At 41.6% G+C, this 20,325-nt stretch overlaps 1 protein-coding gene across 1 annotated transcript; it reads left to right on the top strand.

The window, feature by feature from the left end:
- The first annotated feature begins 97 nt into the window (after nucleotides 1-97).
- ERCC3 (ERCC excision repair 3, TFIIH core complex helicase subunit) lies at nucleotides 98-19,455 on the top strand. Its single transcript, XM_084208885.1, has 15 exons — nucleotides 98-136; nucleotides 226-431; nucleotides 1,797-2,033; nucleotides 2,658-2,707; nucleotides 3,606-3,741; nucleotides 3,951-4,115; nucleotides 4,491-4,695; nucleotides 6,627-6,941; nucleotides 8,354-8,538; nucleotides 11,038-11,240; nucleotides 14,603-14,699; nucleotides 14,888-15,005; nucleotides 16,209-16,327; nucleotides 18,138-18,290; nucleotides 18,641-19,455. The coding sequence occupies exons 1-15, from the start codon at nucleotides 118-120 to the stop codon at nucleotides 18,773-18,775; spliced, it is 2,343 nt and encodes a 780-aa protein (XP_084065011.1). The 5' UTR covers nucleotides 98-117; the 3' UTR covers nucleotides 18,776-19,455.
- Nucleotides 19,456-20,325: the final 870 nt, after the last annotated feature.

Genomic DNA, 20,325 nt, shown 5'->3' with positions numbered 1-20,325 from the left:
GTGGCCGAGGCCCCGCCCGCGGCGGGGCGGCCCCGCCCGCAGGAGGACGCCGCTGTCTGCTGCGCTCGCGGCGCTGCCCTGCGGAAGTGACGCGCGGGCGGGCGCGGCGCGGCGGCCATGGGCAAGAAGGAGCGCGGTGAGCGGGGCCGGGCAGCGGCGCGGGCCGGGCCGCGGAGGGGAGGGGGGTACTGGGGCGGCTCGTCATCGCTCCCGCTCTGCTTCCAGATAAGAAGAAGTCCAAGAAGCGCCATAACGATGACGACGAAGACGATGAGGACGACGGTGCCGGGAAGGAGCCGCAGGAGGCGGTGCCGTCGGCGGCGGGGAAGCAGGTGGAGGAGAGCGGCACCAAGCTGGACGAGTACGGCGCCAAGGACTACCGGCTGCAGATGCCGCTGAAGGCCGACCACAGCTCGCGGCCCCTCTGGGTGGTGCGTGCGCGGGGGGCGGCGGGGCCGCTGTGCCCGTGTGCCCCAGGGAGGGACTCGCGGGGGCCGGAATCGCTGCGGAGCGCGGACCGGGCCGGGAAGGGACGGGGAGTTCTCCCGTGGAGAAGCCGGCGCTGCTGCGGGGTCTGGCGGGGAGCGCAGGGCGGGCCGGAGTGTGCGGCTGGAGAGCCTCGGGCGCGCCTGGGAGCGGGGTTTGATGCGGTTCGCAGCTCCTGTGCGGGCACGGGGGCCCCGGCAGTGCCCAGGACATTACTGCAGCCCCAGCAGCCTCCAGGCGGGGACCCCGCTGTTCCGGGTGTGCTGCAGGGCCGAGCCAGCAGCGGCTCAGCCAGAAGTCTCGGGGAGGGCTGTAGAGCAGCGTGTTGATGACACAAGAGCGATCTATAACTGCACAGACTCAGTAGCAGGGTTTGTATGTTGGAATGAAACGGTTTTAAGACAGGCTGGCCTTATCTTCCATAACTGGTGCCCTGTGTTTTCTTTGTCCTTTGAAAGGGATGCCAGTAAACTTGCCCAGGATCTGGCCAGTGGTGCAGCATCTAGGGAAGAGGTGGTTTCCCAGCCAGGTTCTGCACGGTGCCTGTCACCAAGTGCTGTACAGGCACCTGGGGCTGTGACACCCGTGTGCTGCCTTCATTCATTCATTTATTCATTCATTCATTCTGTGTAAAATAAGCAAGCAGTTTTGTTGCTCCAGGGGAATGGAGCTGTGTGACAGTGTTCACAGGGGTCCCAGGACAAGGGAAGAGACGAGAATCTTGACTCTATGTTTCAGAAGGCTTGATTTATTATTTTATGCTGTATATTATATTCTATTGAAACTATACTAAAAGAGTAAAGGATTTCATCAGAAGGCTAGCTAAACATAGAAAAGGAATGAATAACAAAATGCTCTGTCTGCTCAGAGAGAGACACAGCTGGACTGTGATTGGCCATTAATTGGAAACAACCACATGAGATCAATCACAGATCCCCCTGTTGCATTCCACTGCAGCAGATAATAATCGTTTACATTTTGTTCCTGAGGCCTCTCAGCTTCTTAGGAGAAAAAATCCTAAGGAAAGGATTTTTCATAAAACATGTCGGTGACATGGTTGGAAGCTTGCCTCTACTCAAGCAATTTCTTTAGCATTAAAAAAGGAGGAATGCCCCAGCATGTCAGTCTGGAAAAACTTCATTGATCTGGGTGTGGTTTATTCATAGTGCCATGGAAGAAACCTGGACAAATAATTCCTGGATAATTTTCAGAAGACAAAAGTTTAATGTTTATTCATTTTCTCATAACTTCATTATGAGAGTCAGTTCAACTAACAGTGTTGTGCCTTCAACATTTGTTTATTTTTGTAGGCTCCTGATGGCCATATATTTTTGGAAGCCTTTTCTCCAGTTTACAAATATGCACAGGACTTTCTGGTTGCCATTGCTGAGCCCGTGTGCAGACCCACCCATATTCACGAGTACAAGCTGACTGCTTACTCCCTGTATGCTGCTGTGAGTGTGGGCTTGCAGACAAGTGACATCATCGAGTATTTGCAGAAACTCAGCAAGACTGGTGTCCCAGATGGAATACTTCAGTTTATCAAGGTACAGCTATTCTACTGGCATTGGAAATACGTCTGTTTGTACTAGGAATTCCTTTCCTGCTGCCTCTGCCTAATTGATTTATTATTTTTTAATCCTTCATCACTTTTAACTGTTGTATTCTTCTGTTGTTTCAAGCGAATATTTTTTTTCTGTCTTTTTGCGTATGATATTGCTGCACACACCCTATTTTCATAATCTAGCCTTTGTGGGATTTATAAAAAGTACATTTAAGTGTCTGTGTGGATAATTTTAGCCAGTACAAATTGTACATGGGGAAAGTTTCCTCAGATTTGCTCTGAAGGAAAAGTGAGAATGTAGGAAGCAGTCTGTAATAGTGGGGCACTATGAGACAGCCTGCCTTATCCTGCAAGTGTGTTCTCACAGTCTTGGAAGCAGTTTGAAATTAGGTATAAAAAGTGAGTATCTGTGCCTGATCTCCTGCATGAGAGGATGTGAGCATCTTCTGAAAGTGCCTTTTCACGTTTGTTCCGTGAGCATAACAGCAGTGCAACTAAATGTTTTGTGGTAAGGTGCTTCCCCACAAAGACCTAAAGCCACTGCAATGTTTGGTCCTAAACATGGAATCTCTCTTTTGCGTGTTCCTAATGACTGCTCTCTTTGTAGCTGTGCACCGTCAGCTATGGGAAGGTGAAGCTGGTTCTGAAACATAACAGGTAAGTGGCTTCTTCCTTAGCTCTTGTGGCAGGAAGCCCTCCAGATGCACAGCTGAGTCAGTGAGTGCTCTCAGGAGCTCTGGAGTCTCACAGCTGCCCGCTGAGTGTAACAGCTCTCAGATATCACTTCTACAGCTTTTGGAAGTATTTCATACATTAGCTGACGAATTGTTTGGCTCTCCTGAGCTAGTGCTGGTTGTCATCATGCTTTTAAAAGTAGGTTGCAAATTTGATGTTGTAGTTTGTTTGTTTATTGCTTGGACTTGCAATATGTCTTAGAGGTTTTCAAATAATTTGGGAAAGTAAGTAAATCCAGTAGCAAGAGGTGGGAGCTTGTGTCCCTTTTGAATCTGTCTTGTTTTAAAGCTGGAGGATAATTCTGGAAGGGGCCTGGAGAAATCAGGGCATATTTTAACTGTGATCTCCAATCAGCATCATCATTGAAGAATCTCCAGGATGCATTAGTTTTCAATTTTTAGGTGGTTTGTGTTTTGGAAGTTTGGGGTTTTGTCTTTTGGGCTTTTCTGGTGCTGTGGAGAGGACTTGAAAACACCACATCCAGAGTTTTCACAAACTCAGAGTTCAGTCAAAACAGTTCATTTGTGTGTGTCACAAATAAGATGCATATGTGAGAGGTCTGTGTGGGTATTTCTTCTGGAGTTTGCCACTCAGGTTAGAGAGCATTTGGGTAGGATGGAGGGATAACTGCACAATACATGATGCTTTTGGTGTGAGGCATCTTTTAAAAGTTTTGGTTGCCATAATGTCTTTATTTTTAAATTAGCACCCCAAGACTGGATGCTTAGAGTGCATCTAGTTGTGCATCTATGCCACTCTTTCTGTGAGTTATTCAGTTGATGAGTTCATTAAAATGTTTTCCTTTATTCTTTCATTTTAGGTATTTTGTGGAAAGTACCCACCCTGATGTCATTCAGCAGCTTCTGCAAGACCATGTAATTAAAGAATGTCGCCTGAGAAATGCTGAAGGTGAAGAGACAGAGCTCATTACAGAGACCTTCACAAGTAAATCAGTGGTATGTCCAGCCTTATTCTGACATTACTGCAGTGACTGGAGGTAAACTCTTGAGTAGTTTGGAGTTGCTGTTGTCTGTTTGTTGTATCAGCTTCATTCTACCAGTAACAAATTTTGCCTCTTTAATGAGCCTGAATTTGGGGGGAAGAGGGGAGCCAGAGTGTGTCTCTAATGAAACCTGTGGTGAAAATTCATGTTCCTCTATTTCAGATTTCCAAATCTAGTGAAGGTGGCCTTGGTCCTTCAACTTCACAGGGAACAGATGCTCAGAATAAGCCAGATGTCCCAGCTGACTTATTTGAGTTTTATGAACAGATGGACAAAGATGAGGAGGAGGAGGAGGAAACGCAGACGGTGTCTTTTGAAGTCAAGCAGGTATGAATATTGCACAGAAATACATAAGCATGAGAACTTACTGGGAAGGACTGTGACTCTTTGTTTGGTAGAGGAGATCACTAGAAGTCATTAACATTTCTTCCTTTTACCTTCCAAAGTTTAGAATCTTAAGAGAGTGGCAGTGTGGGTGTTGTTCTTTCCCTGCCTGCAGAGCACAGTGCTAACAGGCCAGAGAGGCTCCAGGGACTTAGGGAGGCCTCCATCACATTACAGGGAAAGTTTCCAGAATAAGACTTCATAAGCATAAAAATAAATATAACTTCACTTGGTACTATGTAACCTAGTTGTTTTTAGGGAAAAGAAATTAACTCAGATGTAGAGAATTTATCAACTAAAACTTTGTTTTCTCTTCAGGAGATGATTGAAGAACTTCAGAAGCGTTGTATCCATTTGGAGTACCCCTTGCTGGCAGAATATGATTTCAGAAATGATTCTGTGAATCCTGACATCAATATAGATCTGAAACCTACTGCAGTCCTCAGGCCCTATCAAGAGAAAAGCCTAAGGAAGATGTTTGGGAATGGACGAGCCAGGTCTGGTGTTATTGTCTTGCCATGTGGTAAGTGTCTGATACTTAGACAATTTGTTCTTTATTTGCCTGTAGTAAAGGAGATTCCAAAGATGACAGCTGCCTGGATTTCAGACAGCAGTAGGGACTGTTCTGGTCCCGGTGTGCAAAGTCCTGGTGGTTTTTATTGAGCTGGTGGTGAGGCTGTGCTGAGGGAGAGCCAGGTCACAGAACTGTCAGTGTCCTGGCAGAGGCTGGGGAGCAGCTGTGGTACCTTTACACTGCCAGTCCTGCTTCCACTGTGCCCTCTGCCACCTCTGCTCATCTTCCCATCAAATGTAAAGCTGTTGGCATTGGAATTTGTCCCTTGGTTGGGAATGGGGAAACTGGGGGGAGCTGGGAATACAGAGATGGCATAAAGGGGTGTCCAAGGAAGGAAAGAGCTTGTCTGTACAGGTGCTGGGCAGGAGAGTTTGAGGAAGAAATGAGAAACATGGTGACTGGGACAGCCTACAGAAAAGAGGGGGAAAAGGAGCAAACAGGAGGCTATGTGCCAGTGCCCTCAGTATTGGGGGAGGAGGAGGCACATGGCACCTGTGATGAGGGCCTGACAGTGTCACTCGCCAAGGTGGGTGCAGGAACAGGCGAGAGGCAGGATCGTATAAAAGGTGAAGGAGAGTTTATTCAAAAGAACCGCACGGTTTTATAGAGTGGTGTGATAGAGTCTGTTCTTTCGGCTAACTTAACAGAAACATCTTTCTCACGTGCTGTCCTTGAGAGGAACAGAAAAATAAGGCAGATAAACAGCACCTGCAATTATTGTTTACAGTCAACAGGCTATCACATCTTTCCATCTCCCTAAAATTTTCTCACACAAGCCGCTGTGAGAAACACTTGCTGTTTCTCTCTCTCTGTCCCATGGCATCCACATGAGAGTGTGTAAGGGGTGCTGGGGGAAGTGTGAAGGATGGGGAAGATTTAAGGAGTTGCTTTGTGTGGGAATGTATTACTGGCAGAGACAGAGGAGTAGAGCACCCCTAGGTCTCAAGGGTCCAAGTTGCTGCGACCCCAAGGTACGTGAAAAGTCTCTTTTTTAGTCTGTGTGCTTGAAGAATGAGTCGGAGTTCTTCACTTCTCGGTCTCGAGGTTGTTTATTGTGTCTTATCTATAAAAATTTTTCTCCTGCCCTGACAAAGTCATCCAGCAGGACAGTTCCAGGCACACTGCCTGCCCCTGGGGCAGTGTTATCTCTTTATACTAAAAACTACGTATACTATATTTACAATTGCTTTTCAATACCTGTCACCTATGTTAGACAGTGAGCTTCTGCTCTAAACCAATCTAAATGTGCCAACCTCAGAGCAGAAGATGGAGGCAGAGAAGAAGAAAGGCTGGACACACCCAAATCCCTCCATCTTGCCACCAAAACCCCCATTCTAGAAACCCCAAAAATCTATTTTTTCACCCTGTGATAATTTCACTATTATGCTACTTAAACTGCTGTGGCTTGCTGGTCTTCATACAAGTCTGGTAATTTGCTCCATGGGTCAGAATCAAAACCACAGGTGTTCTGGGCTCTGTGCCAGGGTTTCTGAGCCCCCTGGCCAGGGTCCTGGCCACTCTGGACACCCAGAGGGATGTCCTGAGTTCTGACACCTAGGGAAGCTTTCTGTAGCCACCTGTAATTTAACATTCTTTTGAAATTTAAGAGCATTAAAATGATTGCTTCTAATTGTCAAAGCCATTGTTTGCAATTATTTTCTTGAGGAAATACAGTTGTCCTGTAGATAATCCAGCTGTATTTTTAAGAAGCGAAAACTTGATCTCTTTATTACTATTGTAGCAAAGAAACAGCAAAGAAATTCCCCTTTGCATGATTTCGTACCCTCTGACGGTTTTCCTTTGCTCTTTGGTTTTGTCTTCCTCCTGCTCCAGTGGTGTCTGAGAGATGACTAACTAGTGTCACTCCTCCTGCCCTGCAGGTGCTGGCAAGTCTCTGGTGGGAGTGACGGCGGCGTGCACCGTGCGCAAGCGGTGCCTGGTGCTCGGCAATTCTGCCGTGTCGGTGGAGCAATGGAAGGCCCAGTTCAAGATGTGGTCCACCATCGACGACAGCCAGATCTGTCGCTTTACCTCTGATGCCAAAGACAAGCCCATTGGCTGTTCTGTTGCCATCAGCACATACTCCATGCTGGGGCACACCACAAAAAGGTCTTGGGAAGCAGAAAGAGTAATGGAGTGGCTTAAAAGTCAAGAGTGGGGCCTTATGATACTGGATGAAGTCCATACCATTCCTGGTAAGGAAAGGGCGCGCAAACCTTCCGTGTTGCACACATTCTTAATGTCCTTCTGTTCTTGTAGAAGTGGTGTTTTTTTGCTGTTCTTCTCATGATTAATGTAGTGAGTAAACCCATGGCTTAGGGTTTTGGAACAAGTAAACTGCCTTGTTCTACTTTTTTTCCCTCTGGTACTACATAGTTTAGCTGACCACTAGTTTTCTCAACCCTTCAAATTAGACACTGTGTTTTCTCTAATAGCAGTGTAAAGTAAAAGTTCCTCCATGTAGGTTGATAAAGTGCTCTTAAAATACCTGAATTACCTTTGCATAATTTTACTGTAGACATACTTGAACAGGAGAGGAATGAATCTGCCTTCTTCTCATAGATGCAGTGGCGCTGCAGGCCAGCTTTTAATATCTATGAGTAACCATAGTGATTAACATCCAGAAATAACTGCTGCCTGTGAAATTGCCATGTAATTGAGATCTGTAGTACTGGAAAGCAATAATGTGCTATTAAAGTCTCTGTGGAATAATCCTGGCTAAAAAACCACCCAAGATTCTGTTAGCTGTTCTTCCTTATTCTTATTTGAGTATATTTTGGGGTCTACAGAAGTAATGGATTTCAGAAGTAGACCTTGGTGATTAACTGCCATTTTATCAAAGTAGCATACTGGCACTGTTCTGTCACTTTTGTTCTTGCTTGGTTTCATAGAAATGAAGGTAAAGCAACTCCTCTGTGATTTCTAGCAATACTAAAGATGAGTAATTCTGCCATATCCTGCAAGTCCTGAATGTGGCAGTCAGCCAAGAGTCCTTGTGTCATAGTTCTTGCTAGGAAATAGTAGAGTGTCACCCTGATTTTTTAAGATTTTCTAAGCCTTCTGATGTTAAAATTTTTGTAGTGAACTTTCTTACACATTTTGTAAGTAACTCATTGTTTTGCATTCTCTTGTGGAGGAGGAGAAATTTGATGGACTGTTGGTTTGTCCAGTGTCATTGGAGAGGTGGCACTGTCACCCTCCAATCCACTGTCACTTTTAGAAAACTATAAATGTTAGAGTCAGATAATAAACTTCCCTTTTCTCTTCACCTTGAGAACAGCAGTGTGCACCTCTGTTCTTTTGTGTCTTATGGTGACAGTAGAGACCCAAACCAAGCCATGTAACCTGTGAATATATTAATTTTCTCTTGGGGAATGGAAAATAATAAGGTTTACTGGGATTTTCAGAGTATACTTGGGAATGCAATGAAAAGCTGCAATTACTGTGAAGTTTTGCAGTAACACAGATTTGTTAGGAGTGTGTGTGCAATGGGGTATGATTTCCCAATGCTGTGCTTGCCTTATGCTCAGGAGTTGATGAAAATGCAGTATTTATCTTCTGAAACCATTCAGGAAAGTTAACAAAAAATTTGTCTTGGATTTCTTAGCAAAAATGTTCAGACGTGTGCTCACTATCGTCCAAGCTCACTGTAAACTGGGGCTGACTGCTACCCTGGTCAGAGAAGATGATAAAATTGTTGACCTGAACTTCTTGATTGGACCAAAGCTCTATGAAGCCAACTGGATGGAGCTGCAGAACAGTGGCTACATTGCTAAAGTCCAGTGTGCTGAGGTGATGCTCTGCTTTTTGGTACTATTAGTGTATATTTAGTATGCTTATAAAGTTGAGAAGAAATTTTGCAGCTCTTATTAAAAAGAACAATAGTAGAAATTTTAAAATACATAAGAAAACACCTGCTTATTTCAAGCCTGAACATGTGAGGGTGAAACTTGAAAATGTAGGACTGGATCTCATAATTCTTTCTAGTATACAGATGTGACCTCTGCTCTTTCCAGCATATGGGAGGAGAGGTAAATCTGGTAAGGAAAGAGGTGAAAATCTCTTACACGGGCGCATTAGAATGTTCAAGTAATCTTTCTGGAAAGCCCAATTCAATGTATTATCACTGGTGATTGACATGGAAGATACTTAGAGAAGAGTATAACTTTCTCCAGGCTGTTATGTACAGTGTTTCCATGAAAACACTAGGGCATTGCTTTTTCATTAGCTTATTTGGTCTCATATTGAATGAAAGTAAAGTTTTAGCAGCTGCGATGTGTTATGGTAGAGTTTGGGTTTTTTGGTCTTTGTGTTGTTGTTACTGTTGTGGTGATTTATTTTAAGGCTGTCTTGTTAATTTCATGCAATTCTCCCTAGCTCTGGTACTGGAATAAAATATGCAAATGTAGGTCAGCTGTTCTCCTTTTGAACACTGTGCAAACTGGAGGTTGTAGAAGGAAGAAAACCCACTGCTTTAAACGCAAAGAATGCAAGTGAAAAGAACCTAGAAAATAACTGTTGAAGGGAGAGTAACCAGTCCTCAAATTCAGGTTTGCATTTAAGCACTTTGGTTAGTTCTGCTAAGCAAAATTCTCAGTCCCTGAACTGCCTTTTAGTCATTAAAAAATGAAGCATGGGCTACCTTTTGTTCTGAATGATGGGAAAATTCTGCAAGTTTCTATTCCTTAGGCCAGTGTTTTGGACTAACATTTGATGACTCTTCCAAAAGCAAATAACAAAAAAGCCCAGTGTTGAGTCCAGGATGTGCACAACTGCTTTGCATATTTATTTGGATTTCCTTGAGGAGTAGCACCATTAATCAACCTGGTTTATTCCCCTCAGCCAGGAAAGGTGTCTGGCTCACTTTTCAAGTGCAGTTCTTCCTAGGTGGCTGTAGAGGGCAGTGCTGATGTCTCATGGGGCAGGTCATGGTTGTTGCAGGTGTTGCTCTTTCACTGCTCTAAAAGAGAATGAACATAGTTTAAAAAGTTACACAGAGTTCAAAAAAAAAACAACAAACCTGTTCTTTACCTGTTTTTTCAGAGTTTTGTAATTTACAAATAATCCCTTTTTGAGCAGCTATACTAAGTCTTTGGATTGGAGTTCCTGTCTTGCAAAATGTAAAATGAAAATACAAAATACATGTGTTTGCCATGTAGTCAGAGGCATTAAGCAATAAATGAAATTTTTTACCACAGTCAAATATTCAGTATTTGTATTTCATTGTCACTTTGATGCAATTGTCTTCTGGTTCAGGAGTTTTAAATCTTTCATGTAGACAGCACACAATAACAACAGAGCCTATTCAGTGCATGAATTTATTTTTAATGTAGTCAAAGGATAATAAAAGCATCATCTGTCATTTAAGTCACTGGAAAAATATTTTGAAACAAAAAATTAGGTCTTATCAGTACAGAACAATTAATGTTGTTTAAATAAACTCCTGTAAATTGCCATTAACTTCCTTAGCTGAATGGTGGTTATAAAAGCAGCTTTTCTCTGTGGTAGTTTGTTAATTTTTATTGTGCAATGGATATGAGGGAATAACTCATGTACAGCAGAGTGAATGTTTCCCCAGTTATATCCCCTATGGATAGTGTCAGATGTTATCAATAGTGTCACTTCATTGGCTTAAACTAGTTAATTTATTCTTTTTTCATACTAGAGTAGAAAAAATAAAGCTAGACTTGTTGAAGTACTATGGTTGTTATTTGCATAATAGGAGAATTGCTTAGATATCCTGGGGTGATGTTGTTGTCTGTTAAAAACTTCTAATCAATCCTAGTGTTTTGGAAGTTCTAGATTCAATAGCTGTGGATATATGAAGAAAGATGGGTGAATTTGTTCTGTAATGAAGACAAAACCTGTCTCAGCATTCAGAATATGGATAAAAATTGGTCTTTATGGGAGAAAGCTTTGACTGCTGTGAGAGGGAGACTACACAGTTCATTCCCTTAATTACTGCTTTGTAGAAAGTAGTGGTATTTAGTAAATTATTTAAGTGTGAACACGAAGTAACTGTCTTTCAGTCTTGTTCCAGTCCCACTGCTTATTTCTTTCACAGATCTCAATGCCAAAGCATTTTGTAAAAACAGATTTCAGTGGTGCTGGAGACTTCACTGACTGGTAGCTTTCCTTTTGGTACAGAAATGGCTGTGTTAAAATGTGTGACCTGCCATGTACAGAAAGTCCTAATGCATTACCAGCCCCCAATATCATTTCAATTCCCACTGGGATTAAATAAGTCAATAATGGAGTGCTACCTTGTGTGTGTGTGTTTTCTAATTGTAGGTATGGTGCCCAATGTCACCTGAATTCTACAGAGAATATGTAGCTATTAAAACAAAGAAAAGGATACTGCTCTACACCATGAACCCAAATAAATTCAGAGCCTGTCAGTTCCTGATTAAGTTTCATGAGCGACGGAATGATAAAATCATCGTCTTTGCTGACAATGTGTTTGCACTGAAGGAATATGCGGTCAGACTTGGGAAGTAAGTGTTCAACCAATGATGGCACTGTTATTTTCCTCCTTCCATGACAATTTCCTTGCAGTCTCACAGCTTTCAATAGTCTTTGATATTTTTTTGAGCGCTGTAACTCCAGTCCTGCATAAAAAGCCCAGGAAGGTACTTTTGTATGGACCTTACTGGCACTGCAACATGATTTTGGTGTTTGAAGAGTCTCTGTTTGGTATTTGTTTCAGAAAAGTTTACATCACAAGGATTTTGTGAAAGATTTAATATTTTTATTTTATTAGTAAAAGCCAATGGAAAAATGAGGGGCTTTTGGAAATATCACTAGAACTGTTTCTTTCATGGATGGTAGCTTCCCCTGTCTCTCTGAGACAAAGGTTTTCAAATATATACTCTCTGGATCTTTCAGCATCTTCTGAGACCCAGGGCCTTCTTCAAGTTCTCAGAAGGTCTTACCCTTGCCTAAAAAAATGAAGACAAGCTTTTTTGGTATCTGTGCTCTACTAGTGCACTGCCTAGAAGTGCAGTAATTGTTTCATAAATTAAAGGACACTTCTCCCTAGAGCTCCTTGATTACCTTAAATGACTGGAACATGAGTGCAGTTATGGGAGGTTGTGCAAAGAGGGTTTAATGAGGGGTCAGCATCAGTCTGTTGGTAGGATTTAGGGAGGGATGGTCAGGGTGAGTTTGTCAGGATCGGGCATAGAGTGATTTTTGGGAAACATAACTTTATAAGCTGGCCTCATCCTTTCTTTGACAAGGCCAAATAATGCCTTGCTTGCTGGAAGCTGTGGGGCATTTTGATAGTGTATGATGTCATGTCTAGGAATTTCAGCAGTATTCCTTAGCAAAACCACAAACAAGCCTTACACTTTCCAAAATTCATGATCAGTTCTGACTGCATTTTAAGGGGCCATGTGGTGCAGGCATGCTGTGACATCAAATAGCAAGCAGAGCTAATGGTGTTGGATGAATTCCAACACCCGTGGTCTCTTTCATCATTTTTTTAATCTGTCTGGACAGAGATTAGCTGTAATGATGCCTCTGGAATGTCTCTAGCAGTGTTCAGTGTACCACAGACAAAGCCTTTAGCACAGGCAGTGCTGGGGGGGCAGGGGATGCTACGGGGCACAGCAGTTGTAAGTGGGGTAGGTGCTGTGGAAGCGTGGGAGGAAAACCAGTTGAAGAAATAGTAGGTGGCCCCTTTTTATGTTCTGGAGTGAATTCTGTGTTTCTCACATTATTTATGGAGCTCCAGGTTATCCAGCTGCCACTCTTAGAAAGAAAGCACAGGCTTGCTGTGCTGGACAAAGGTGAGGTTTGTTTTAACTGGAGGTTTTTTGTTGTGAGCAGACTAAACCAAAGGGAACTGTTAGTTTGGGCAGGGCAGGAACTCTTTGTGTGGAGGAGAGAGCAGCCCAGTGGGTAGAGCAGGAGTGCTGTGTGCCCAGCAGGAGCACAGCTCCCACTGCCTTCTCATGGCCTGGCGGGAGCCTGCGGGCTGGGTGGGCTCCCCCATGGCGGGAGAGGTGGCCACACTCCGGCTGCCTCTGCTGGCTCCTCCCTTAACCCCCTTGCCCTTGGTAGTGGGGAGCCATCAGGGAAAGACCATGCACATGACAGGAATTACTTTGTGTGCAATTTTTGGGGCCAGGGAATCCAAATTTGCTCAGCCAGCTTTCTCTCTGTCATGATTCTGTCATCCAGGCTAGCACAGCTCATGTGCTGCCTGGTTTCACTGGTGTTAGTATTTTGTTTAAATCTCTGCTTCTGAAGGACTGTGCCTCTGGTTTTATCAGTTAATGTCAGTTAATGGCAGAGGAATCTATCTTTGCAAATCCCTCAAATGTCTTTTCGAAGTGAGGAAAATGAGTCATTTAAAAAAGAATCCATTTAGCACTTAATGTTCTGGATTCAGAAAAGTACTCGGGAATGCCAGTGAATCACTGTCAAGTAGGATCTGGGCAAGTTAAAATGAAGGATTGATAGCCAGGAGTTCAGGATTATTCTGTTCTTAATACAAAATATGTTTGAATGCCTTCTTGGTGGTCTTAAGAAAGGGAAGGCTCAAAAATTTCATTTCAGTTTAAATCTGCCATTTAACTTCACAATTTAAATACTACATGGAATTTAAAATAAGACTTAAGATATTACTGACTGCTACTAATTGAATAATGAAGATTTTTTTCAAAATTGACTCATTTACTACTTTCATTTTTTAGCTGTTTTCTTTCTAAAAGTCTGCTTAAATACACTAAATAAAAGAATTAGATTAGAAATTACTACGATTGTTTGGTAAAAAAACCTAGAATAAAATTTGTAGTAAAAAAAGCAAGAGGAGCCAGTGCACAGGGATTAGTTGATAAGAATAGAAAACCTAAGTCCATGCACTGCCATGTTATGTTCAGCCATGTTCTAGGTGCAATACTAAATGGAAAATTTGAGCTTAGTTCCTTGTGTTAGAAATAATTTATGGAACTGTGAGCAAAACGGTAATTGGAAAATTTACCTCCTGTTGCTTGGAGATGCTTGGTAACCTTAATTTGGAAAAGTAGTACAACAGATGACAAAGCAGTGGCAGTGCTAAACTGCATGCAGCTCACTGTTTTTGAGTGGGCTCTTCTCAGCTTTTTGGTTTTTAACTCTGCCTAGGCAGAAATATAACAGTCAGACACTAGAAAATTCACAGCAGTCCAAGTTACTCATGAAGTCTGTGAGTGACTGAGTTTGTGTGAGCCTTTGGGATTGAGACATTAAATGTTCCATGTAATTCATGGTCAGACATTAGAAACTGTAGGTGACATGCCACTGTGAACTGCTCATGAAATGTTTGAGGCCTTTGCATCATTTCAGTAAGCTCAGAAAGTATTAGAAGGGGCAAGAGGTTAGCTTGAAAAGCAAAAATAATTTTCCCAGAACAACACCCAGCAGCCCATTTGTGACACCCAGCATATCCTTGATAGAGAAGCCTGTATTTTCAAGTGTTTAAACAGGAAGCAAAGGTTGCAGCTGTAAATGTGCTAACTCAGTACATTTGAGGGAAAAAATGTCTTAAACAGCTGCCTTCAGTCTTTCATGTAGGCTTAGCAAATGTATTCAGTCTGTTGATATACGGCTTCATTGGTGCACGTAATTGCAAAACATTTGTAACTGTCAGAATTTCTTTCTGGCTGACTGGGTTGCTGAGAGGGTTCCACAAACCCCTGGCCAGCTGCCATGAAGAGTCAAACAAGCTAAAAGTAAACTGGTATCTGTACCAAAATCTGGTTTGTTCTTATATCTGCTCAAAGATGTCCTGCACTCCTTGCCATGGTACCTCATAAGAGATGAGTGAGAAATCTTGGATTTATTTCATTTGTATATGTTGTATTCTTTTCAGACCCTATATCTATGGTCCTACTGCACAAGGAGAAAGAATGCAAATTCTACAAAACTTCAAGCACAATCCAAAAATCAACACTATTTTCATTTCCAAGGTGAGGCAGTACATTCACTGTGTCCTTGTGCCTGGCTTTGAAGTCAACTTTTAGAGTCAGCTGCTCATGCATGGTGTGCATTTGACATCTTCATATCACAGCTCATAAAGAAAGCTGTGCTTTGTATTTGGTGTTGGCTGGGGAGAGGTGGAAATAAGAGACTGCTCAGAGGTGCTGCTCTGTTGCAGGTAGGGGACACGTCCTTCGATCTGCCAGAAGCCAACGTTCTCATTCAGATCTCATCCCACGGTGGCTCACGGAGGCAGGAGGCTCAGAGGCTGGGACGAGTGCTCAGAGCCAAGAAAGGTAAAGGAGGTGGTGCTTGGGCTCTGGGCCTTGGATCATAGCAACCTAGAGCAGGAGAAACTGGATGTTCATGAGGCTTCTTTATACTGTCCTTATGTTTTAGTCAAAGAGAATATACCTATATACCAGTGAATGAAAATGAAGCATCTTCTGGGTCACTAAACTTGGTGATATGAGAACTTGTAAAGGACAAAAAAAGCTGAAGAAAACTGACTTTCTGTGGCAGTTCTCTCACTCTTTCATTTCTTGATATTTTCTTCAACATGAAATGGTTTGTGTTGGATCATAGTATTATTCTAAGAAGCAACCCTCTAGAAATCACATTTTTGACACCGTATATTACTTGCTTTTAAAAATTGGGTTTGGTTTTTGGCTAGTGTGTTTTTGTAAAACGTGGCCAAAGGTTTTTTTTTGTGTTTAGAACAATGACTCTTAGAATACTTTCTACTCAGACTTAATCTCTGCATATACTTATTTTAATACAAGCAGTTTGCATATTTTATGTATTTAAATATTTTAAAACAAGCAGTTTGTGCCTGTAACAGATAAGGCTTTCTTTGAAAATGGAAACAAACCCCATGTTGGTGAATTGACAAAGTCTTAATGAAACCTTGAGTTTTAAAAGAGAACCCTATTACCAGGGTAACAGACCTTAAGGACTCTAAGTGTAAAAAAAAGTTAATGCACAACCTGATATGTGCTGGTCTTCAGATAGTGCTATGAATTTTTAGCTAAGTATCTTTGCTTCACTTTTTTAATTCAGAAACACTGCAAACTCTAGTTCTCACAGATAGAACTTTTCCTTTGTCTTTTTTTGTTGGGCTTTTTTTTGACATGCACTGCAGTCCTTGCTCTTGACTTTTCACTTCTTCTTGACGTGATAAACTTAAAAACGATTTTATCTTTCACCTTGCCTAGCAGAATAAAGCAGCAGATTCTTCTTAGAACACCTGTTTGACTGTGTTAGTCTACATTTCCTTTTCTGTTTTTGTCTTTTCACCTATCCTCAAGTTACTAAGAACAAAAGTAGAAGCTTCCATGCTGAGTCAATCAGTTTATGCAAGGTCCGGGTGCAGCTAGACAATGCAAATAGTTTTTGTGGGGACAAGTTACTTAAGTACCTGTATTCAGTATTTATTCCTTGGTTGTTCTTTGTTGCAGTGTTCCAAATGAAACTAATCACTGAGTGCTTTTGTCTCTTAGGCATGGTTGCAGAGGAGTACAATGCCTTTTTTTATTCCCTTGTATCCCAAGACACTCAGGAAATGGCATATTCCACAAAACGACAACGGTTTCTCGTAGATCAAGGTTATAGCTTCAAGGTAACTCATTCCTTCTATTTATTATGCTTGAGGCCTAAGAATGTAATTTTCATATTGTTTAGTGTTTGTATTTGTTCCAGTACTTGAGAATTCTGGTTGTGGAATGCATTCACAAAGGTTTTTCTTTTCACTTTTTGTTTAGGACTTTCTTCTTGCCATCTCTCAATAGCTTCATTCTTTGCCTTTCTTCCAAAAGAGAACTGCAGTAATACATTTTTACTAAATCCACATACCTTGTCATTGCTTCTTAAATATCAGCCTTTTTACAGTTTACTGCTTGGAGTGTACTGCTAGCTGGGTTTTTTTGGTTAGCTAACCAGTTGTCTTTGCTACTGTATTTTTTTTTATTTTAGAGACTAAATGTAGGATATACTAAATTTTAAACCAATAGCAGAAGAACTCTATATTAAAGAATTGGGGTAACTTTTAAACAGAGCATCAGCTGGACAGCTTAAAAGATGATGCAGTAGGAATTCTTTCCATTCTATGAATCATGCTAGCACTGTTTTGCAACCAGAGCTGGAAACAGGCAAACACAATTTAAAATGGATTTTTTTGTGACTCCTTTTTCTTTATTTTTTACATGACCATAGTACATATCCTCCTAAATAAACAAGGAGTACCATAGTGTTCCTTTAGCCATGTAGGACTGATTCCTTCCATGAATGGATTTTTCAGACTTGGATGTTTTCTCAGGAAAACATCCTTTTTCAGACTAGATATTCCCACAAATAACAGTCCACAGCACTGATTATTCATTCCAGTGTTTCCCTACCCTGTTTTTGAAAAATGGTACTTGGCAGCTAATATGGATTTCTTTTCCCTTAAAATTAATTACAGTGTTTTTGTGATCTGCTCAAACCCAGACTGCTGAGGTAATTAGTTTCTAATTGTATTGACTCAAGAGGTAAGCAGAAAAGATGAGGGAAAGCCCTACCTAATCAATGGTTGAATTAGAATGTCTTTCTCAAAACCATGTCAAATGTGACATTTTCAAAATACCTCTGGTTAAGAAAGTAAGTTGCCTATTGCAAATCTTTAGAACAGAAGCTTGAGATCTTTCGGTTCTTCAGAAGAGGAGCTTTGTCAGCTGATAGAGCCCATGGCACTGCATTGCCAGTAGGTCACATGTGCCCTGCACCCACAGTTACCAGATGAGTTACTGAGAATTCCAAGGAGAACAAACTTAACTGAAGCTACCCAGTGTTTAAGTACTCAAAGGCTGGAAGAGTCCTTTTGCTCTGTGACTGATGCAGGTTACTGCACTGTCTCCCAGCAGCTGTACATCTCAATTTGTTAGGGGCTTTTCCCCATTGTCCTGAATGCTTCTTCTAAAATTCTGAGTCTCTGCAGACCTACTGGATTATTTTTGTTAAATATAAAATACTTGTTCTTAAACTAGACAGATCTAGAGCCTACAGCATGACACCAACCTTGCAGGAACTTGAATTATGTCTGAGTTATATGTGCTTTGGTCACATTCTTGGTCAAGCTGGTATAAACCATGTTTAGCTGACATGCTCTGCCCAGAGCTTTTCTTTCTTCTTTTCCTTTTTTTTTCTCCCCAAAGATTTGTCTTTTGGATTTCCACCCAGAATACATAACAAGAGCTGTGAGTGTGTCTGTATATACCTCACTTTACAAGATTTTATACGTATCTGTGCTATCTGTAGTGTGAGGTTGTTCCAACCATTAATAAAAGTTGAAGACAGTTCCAACTGGATATGGAAGCAGAAATACTTGTCTTAGTTTTGAATAGCTAACAGTGAGGAGGAAGAGCCCTGACCTTGTAGTGTGCTCTGTTTCTTAGGTAATCACAAAGCTGGCAGGCATGGAAGAAGAAGAACTTGCATTTTCAACCAAAGAAGAACAGCAGCAGCTTCTCCAGAAAGTCCTGCAAGCATCTGACCTGGATGCAGAGGAGGAAGTAGTTGCTGGAGAATATGGTTCAAAGTCAGCTCAGGTAATGAAGAATTCTTTGAAAAGGATGATACAGGTGGGACAGAACTGGGCCATTTTATTTCCATCCAATTCTAAATGTGATTTTGTCATTGATGGCCTTTGTGAAAGATTAGAGAACAGATTTTTTTTTATTAATCTGTATTAGCCTTTAGCTATTGGAATAATTCACTTGTTGGGCACTCAGAAGAAATTCAACATGGAATTTGTGTCCTTCTCCATCATATTTGAAGGAGAAGGTAACAGATCTGTCATTACAGATTTTGAAGTAAATCTTTTAAGTCACATGCAATGCAAATACCTTAAGCCTCAGATCCCACCCTGAGCACGTGCGTGTGCTCCTTGTGCTTGCAGGTGTCGCGCCGCGCAGGCACCATGAGCTCCATGTCCGGAGCGGATGACACCGTGTACATGGAGTACCAGTCCGCGCGGAGCAAGGCGTCCTCCAGCAAACACATCCACCCCCTGTTCAAGCGCTTCCGCAAGTGACTCCTGCACGCGGCCGGCTCCTGGAACGGCACCCGTCTGCCTGTTCCTGTTACTGCAGAGATGGAGTTGAAATTTATGACAGGTCATTTAACAGACTCTTCTGTATGCATCTGTACAGCCACATATTTACTTAGCAATGTATGTGCTCTCGTAAGTAAACGGTAAAGCAAAGAGGAAACTAAATCTTACCATGAGAATATTTTTTTGGAACTTTAAGATACAAGTATGTCACAGCACATACTTTTTTTTGTGTGGCATATGGGCCACTTCGTTCAAGAGAAGTACTTGTCTGGTTTTCAGGGTAATTAATAGATTTTATTTTTATCAGCTGAAGATCCTTTTTCAGAAGAGTGCTGAAAAGGTTTTGTAAATGAAGTTTATACTTGTTTGAGATATTATTTCTCTGATTCTTGTATCTGTTCAACAATATACTGTTTCTCAAAATGCTTAAATAAAATCATTCAGTGAGCTGAACAAATCCTGAGAGGAGCACTTTACGTTATATTTTTAAACTGAGAGCTAATTTATACTTCTGACTTCACCTGTATTAAAATTCTAACAAATAGGTTAGAAATACTTTTGAGTTTGAAGACAAGAAGAAAAAGAGCCTTTCCTTGAGTTTACTTTGGAGACAGCATTAGTAGTAAATACAAATGAATTCTGTGCTCGTTTTCCTAATTTTTCTTGCTACTCTTGAGAAGTTGCTCAAATAAAAGCTGTTTCTCTTGTTATTTATATTCTGTTTATTAACCTGCAATAAAACCTTCGTAACTGCTAACAGTGCACTGTCACCACAGAGGTAATTATTGAATCAAAAAGCATTTTGACTTCTCACGAGGTGAATTGGAAGAATGTGTGAAAGAAGGATTCTTGAGTTCCTTTTTTGTAATGAAGACTGAATTATAATTCTAGAAAACAATAGGGAAATGTTGGTGGTTTGTGGCAGAAGAATGCTTTTTAACTAACACCTGCTTAATAATGTAACATGCTGCTTGGTGTTGTATTAAGAGGTCTTATTTCTCTGGTTGTTTGTGGAGCTTTAGGAACAACCTGTGTTGGCTGAAAATAGGTTGGTATAAAGGTTTACCATACTGGAAGGAGCATGCATGGCACAGCTATTCTGGTTCTATGACAAATGTGCTTCAGAAGGATACTGAATTCTGTTTCTTATTAGCATGAATTCACAAAGTGAGAATGTAGAAATATTGGAAGCATTTAATAATTGAGAACAGATGGTGCTTGGTTTTGGTCTCTGTATCAGAATCAGGTAATTTTTAAAAAGGAAACTGATCTGTCTCAATATAAACTTTGTTTAGGCTCTGAGCCCTACCCTTTAACGCTTAATTCTTTCCCTTGTGCTGAGTCTTCTGCCTCAACCTGGAACCAGCCATGGCAGTTCTGGAGTGGCTTATACAAAAGAGATAATTGTGCAGTATTCTGGTGCTCATTTCCTCTCTCCAGTTTCAAGCATTATTTACTTCTGATAGTAGTTTGGACCAGCTCTAATGGCAACAGTTAGTAGCAAAATGGTAATTTAGTGTAATGGGAGG

Source organism: Fringilla coelebs (genome assembly GCF_963513975.1).
Source record: "Fringilla coelebs genome assembly, chromosome: 7".
Classification (NCBI taxonomy): Eukaryota; Metazoa; Chordata; class Aves; order Passeriformes; family Fringillidae; genus Fringilla; species Fringilla coelebs.
This window is presented reverse-complemented; position numbering and strand designations above follow the sequence as displayed.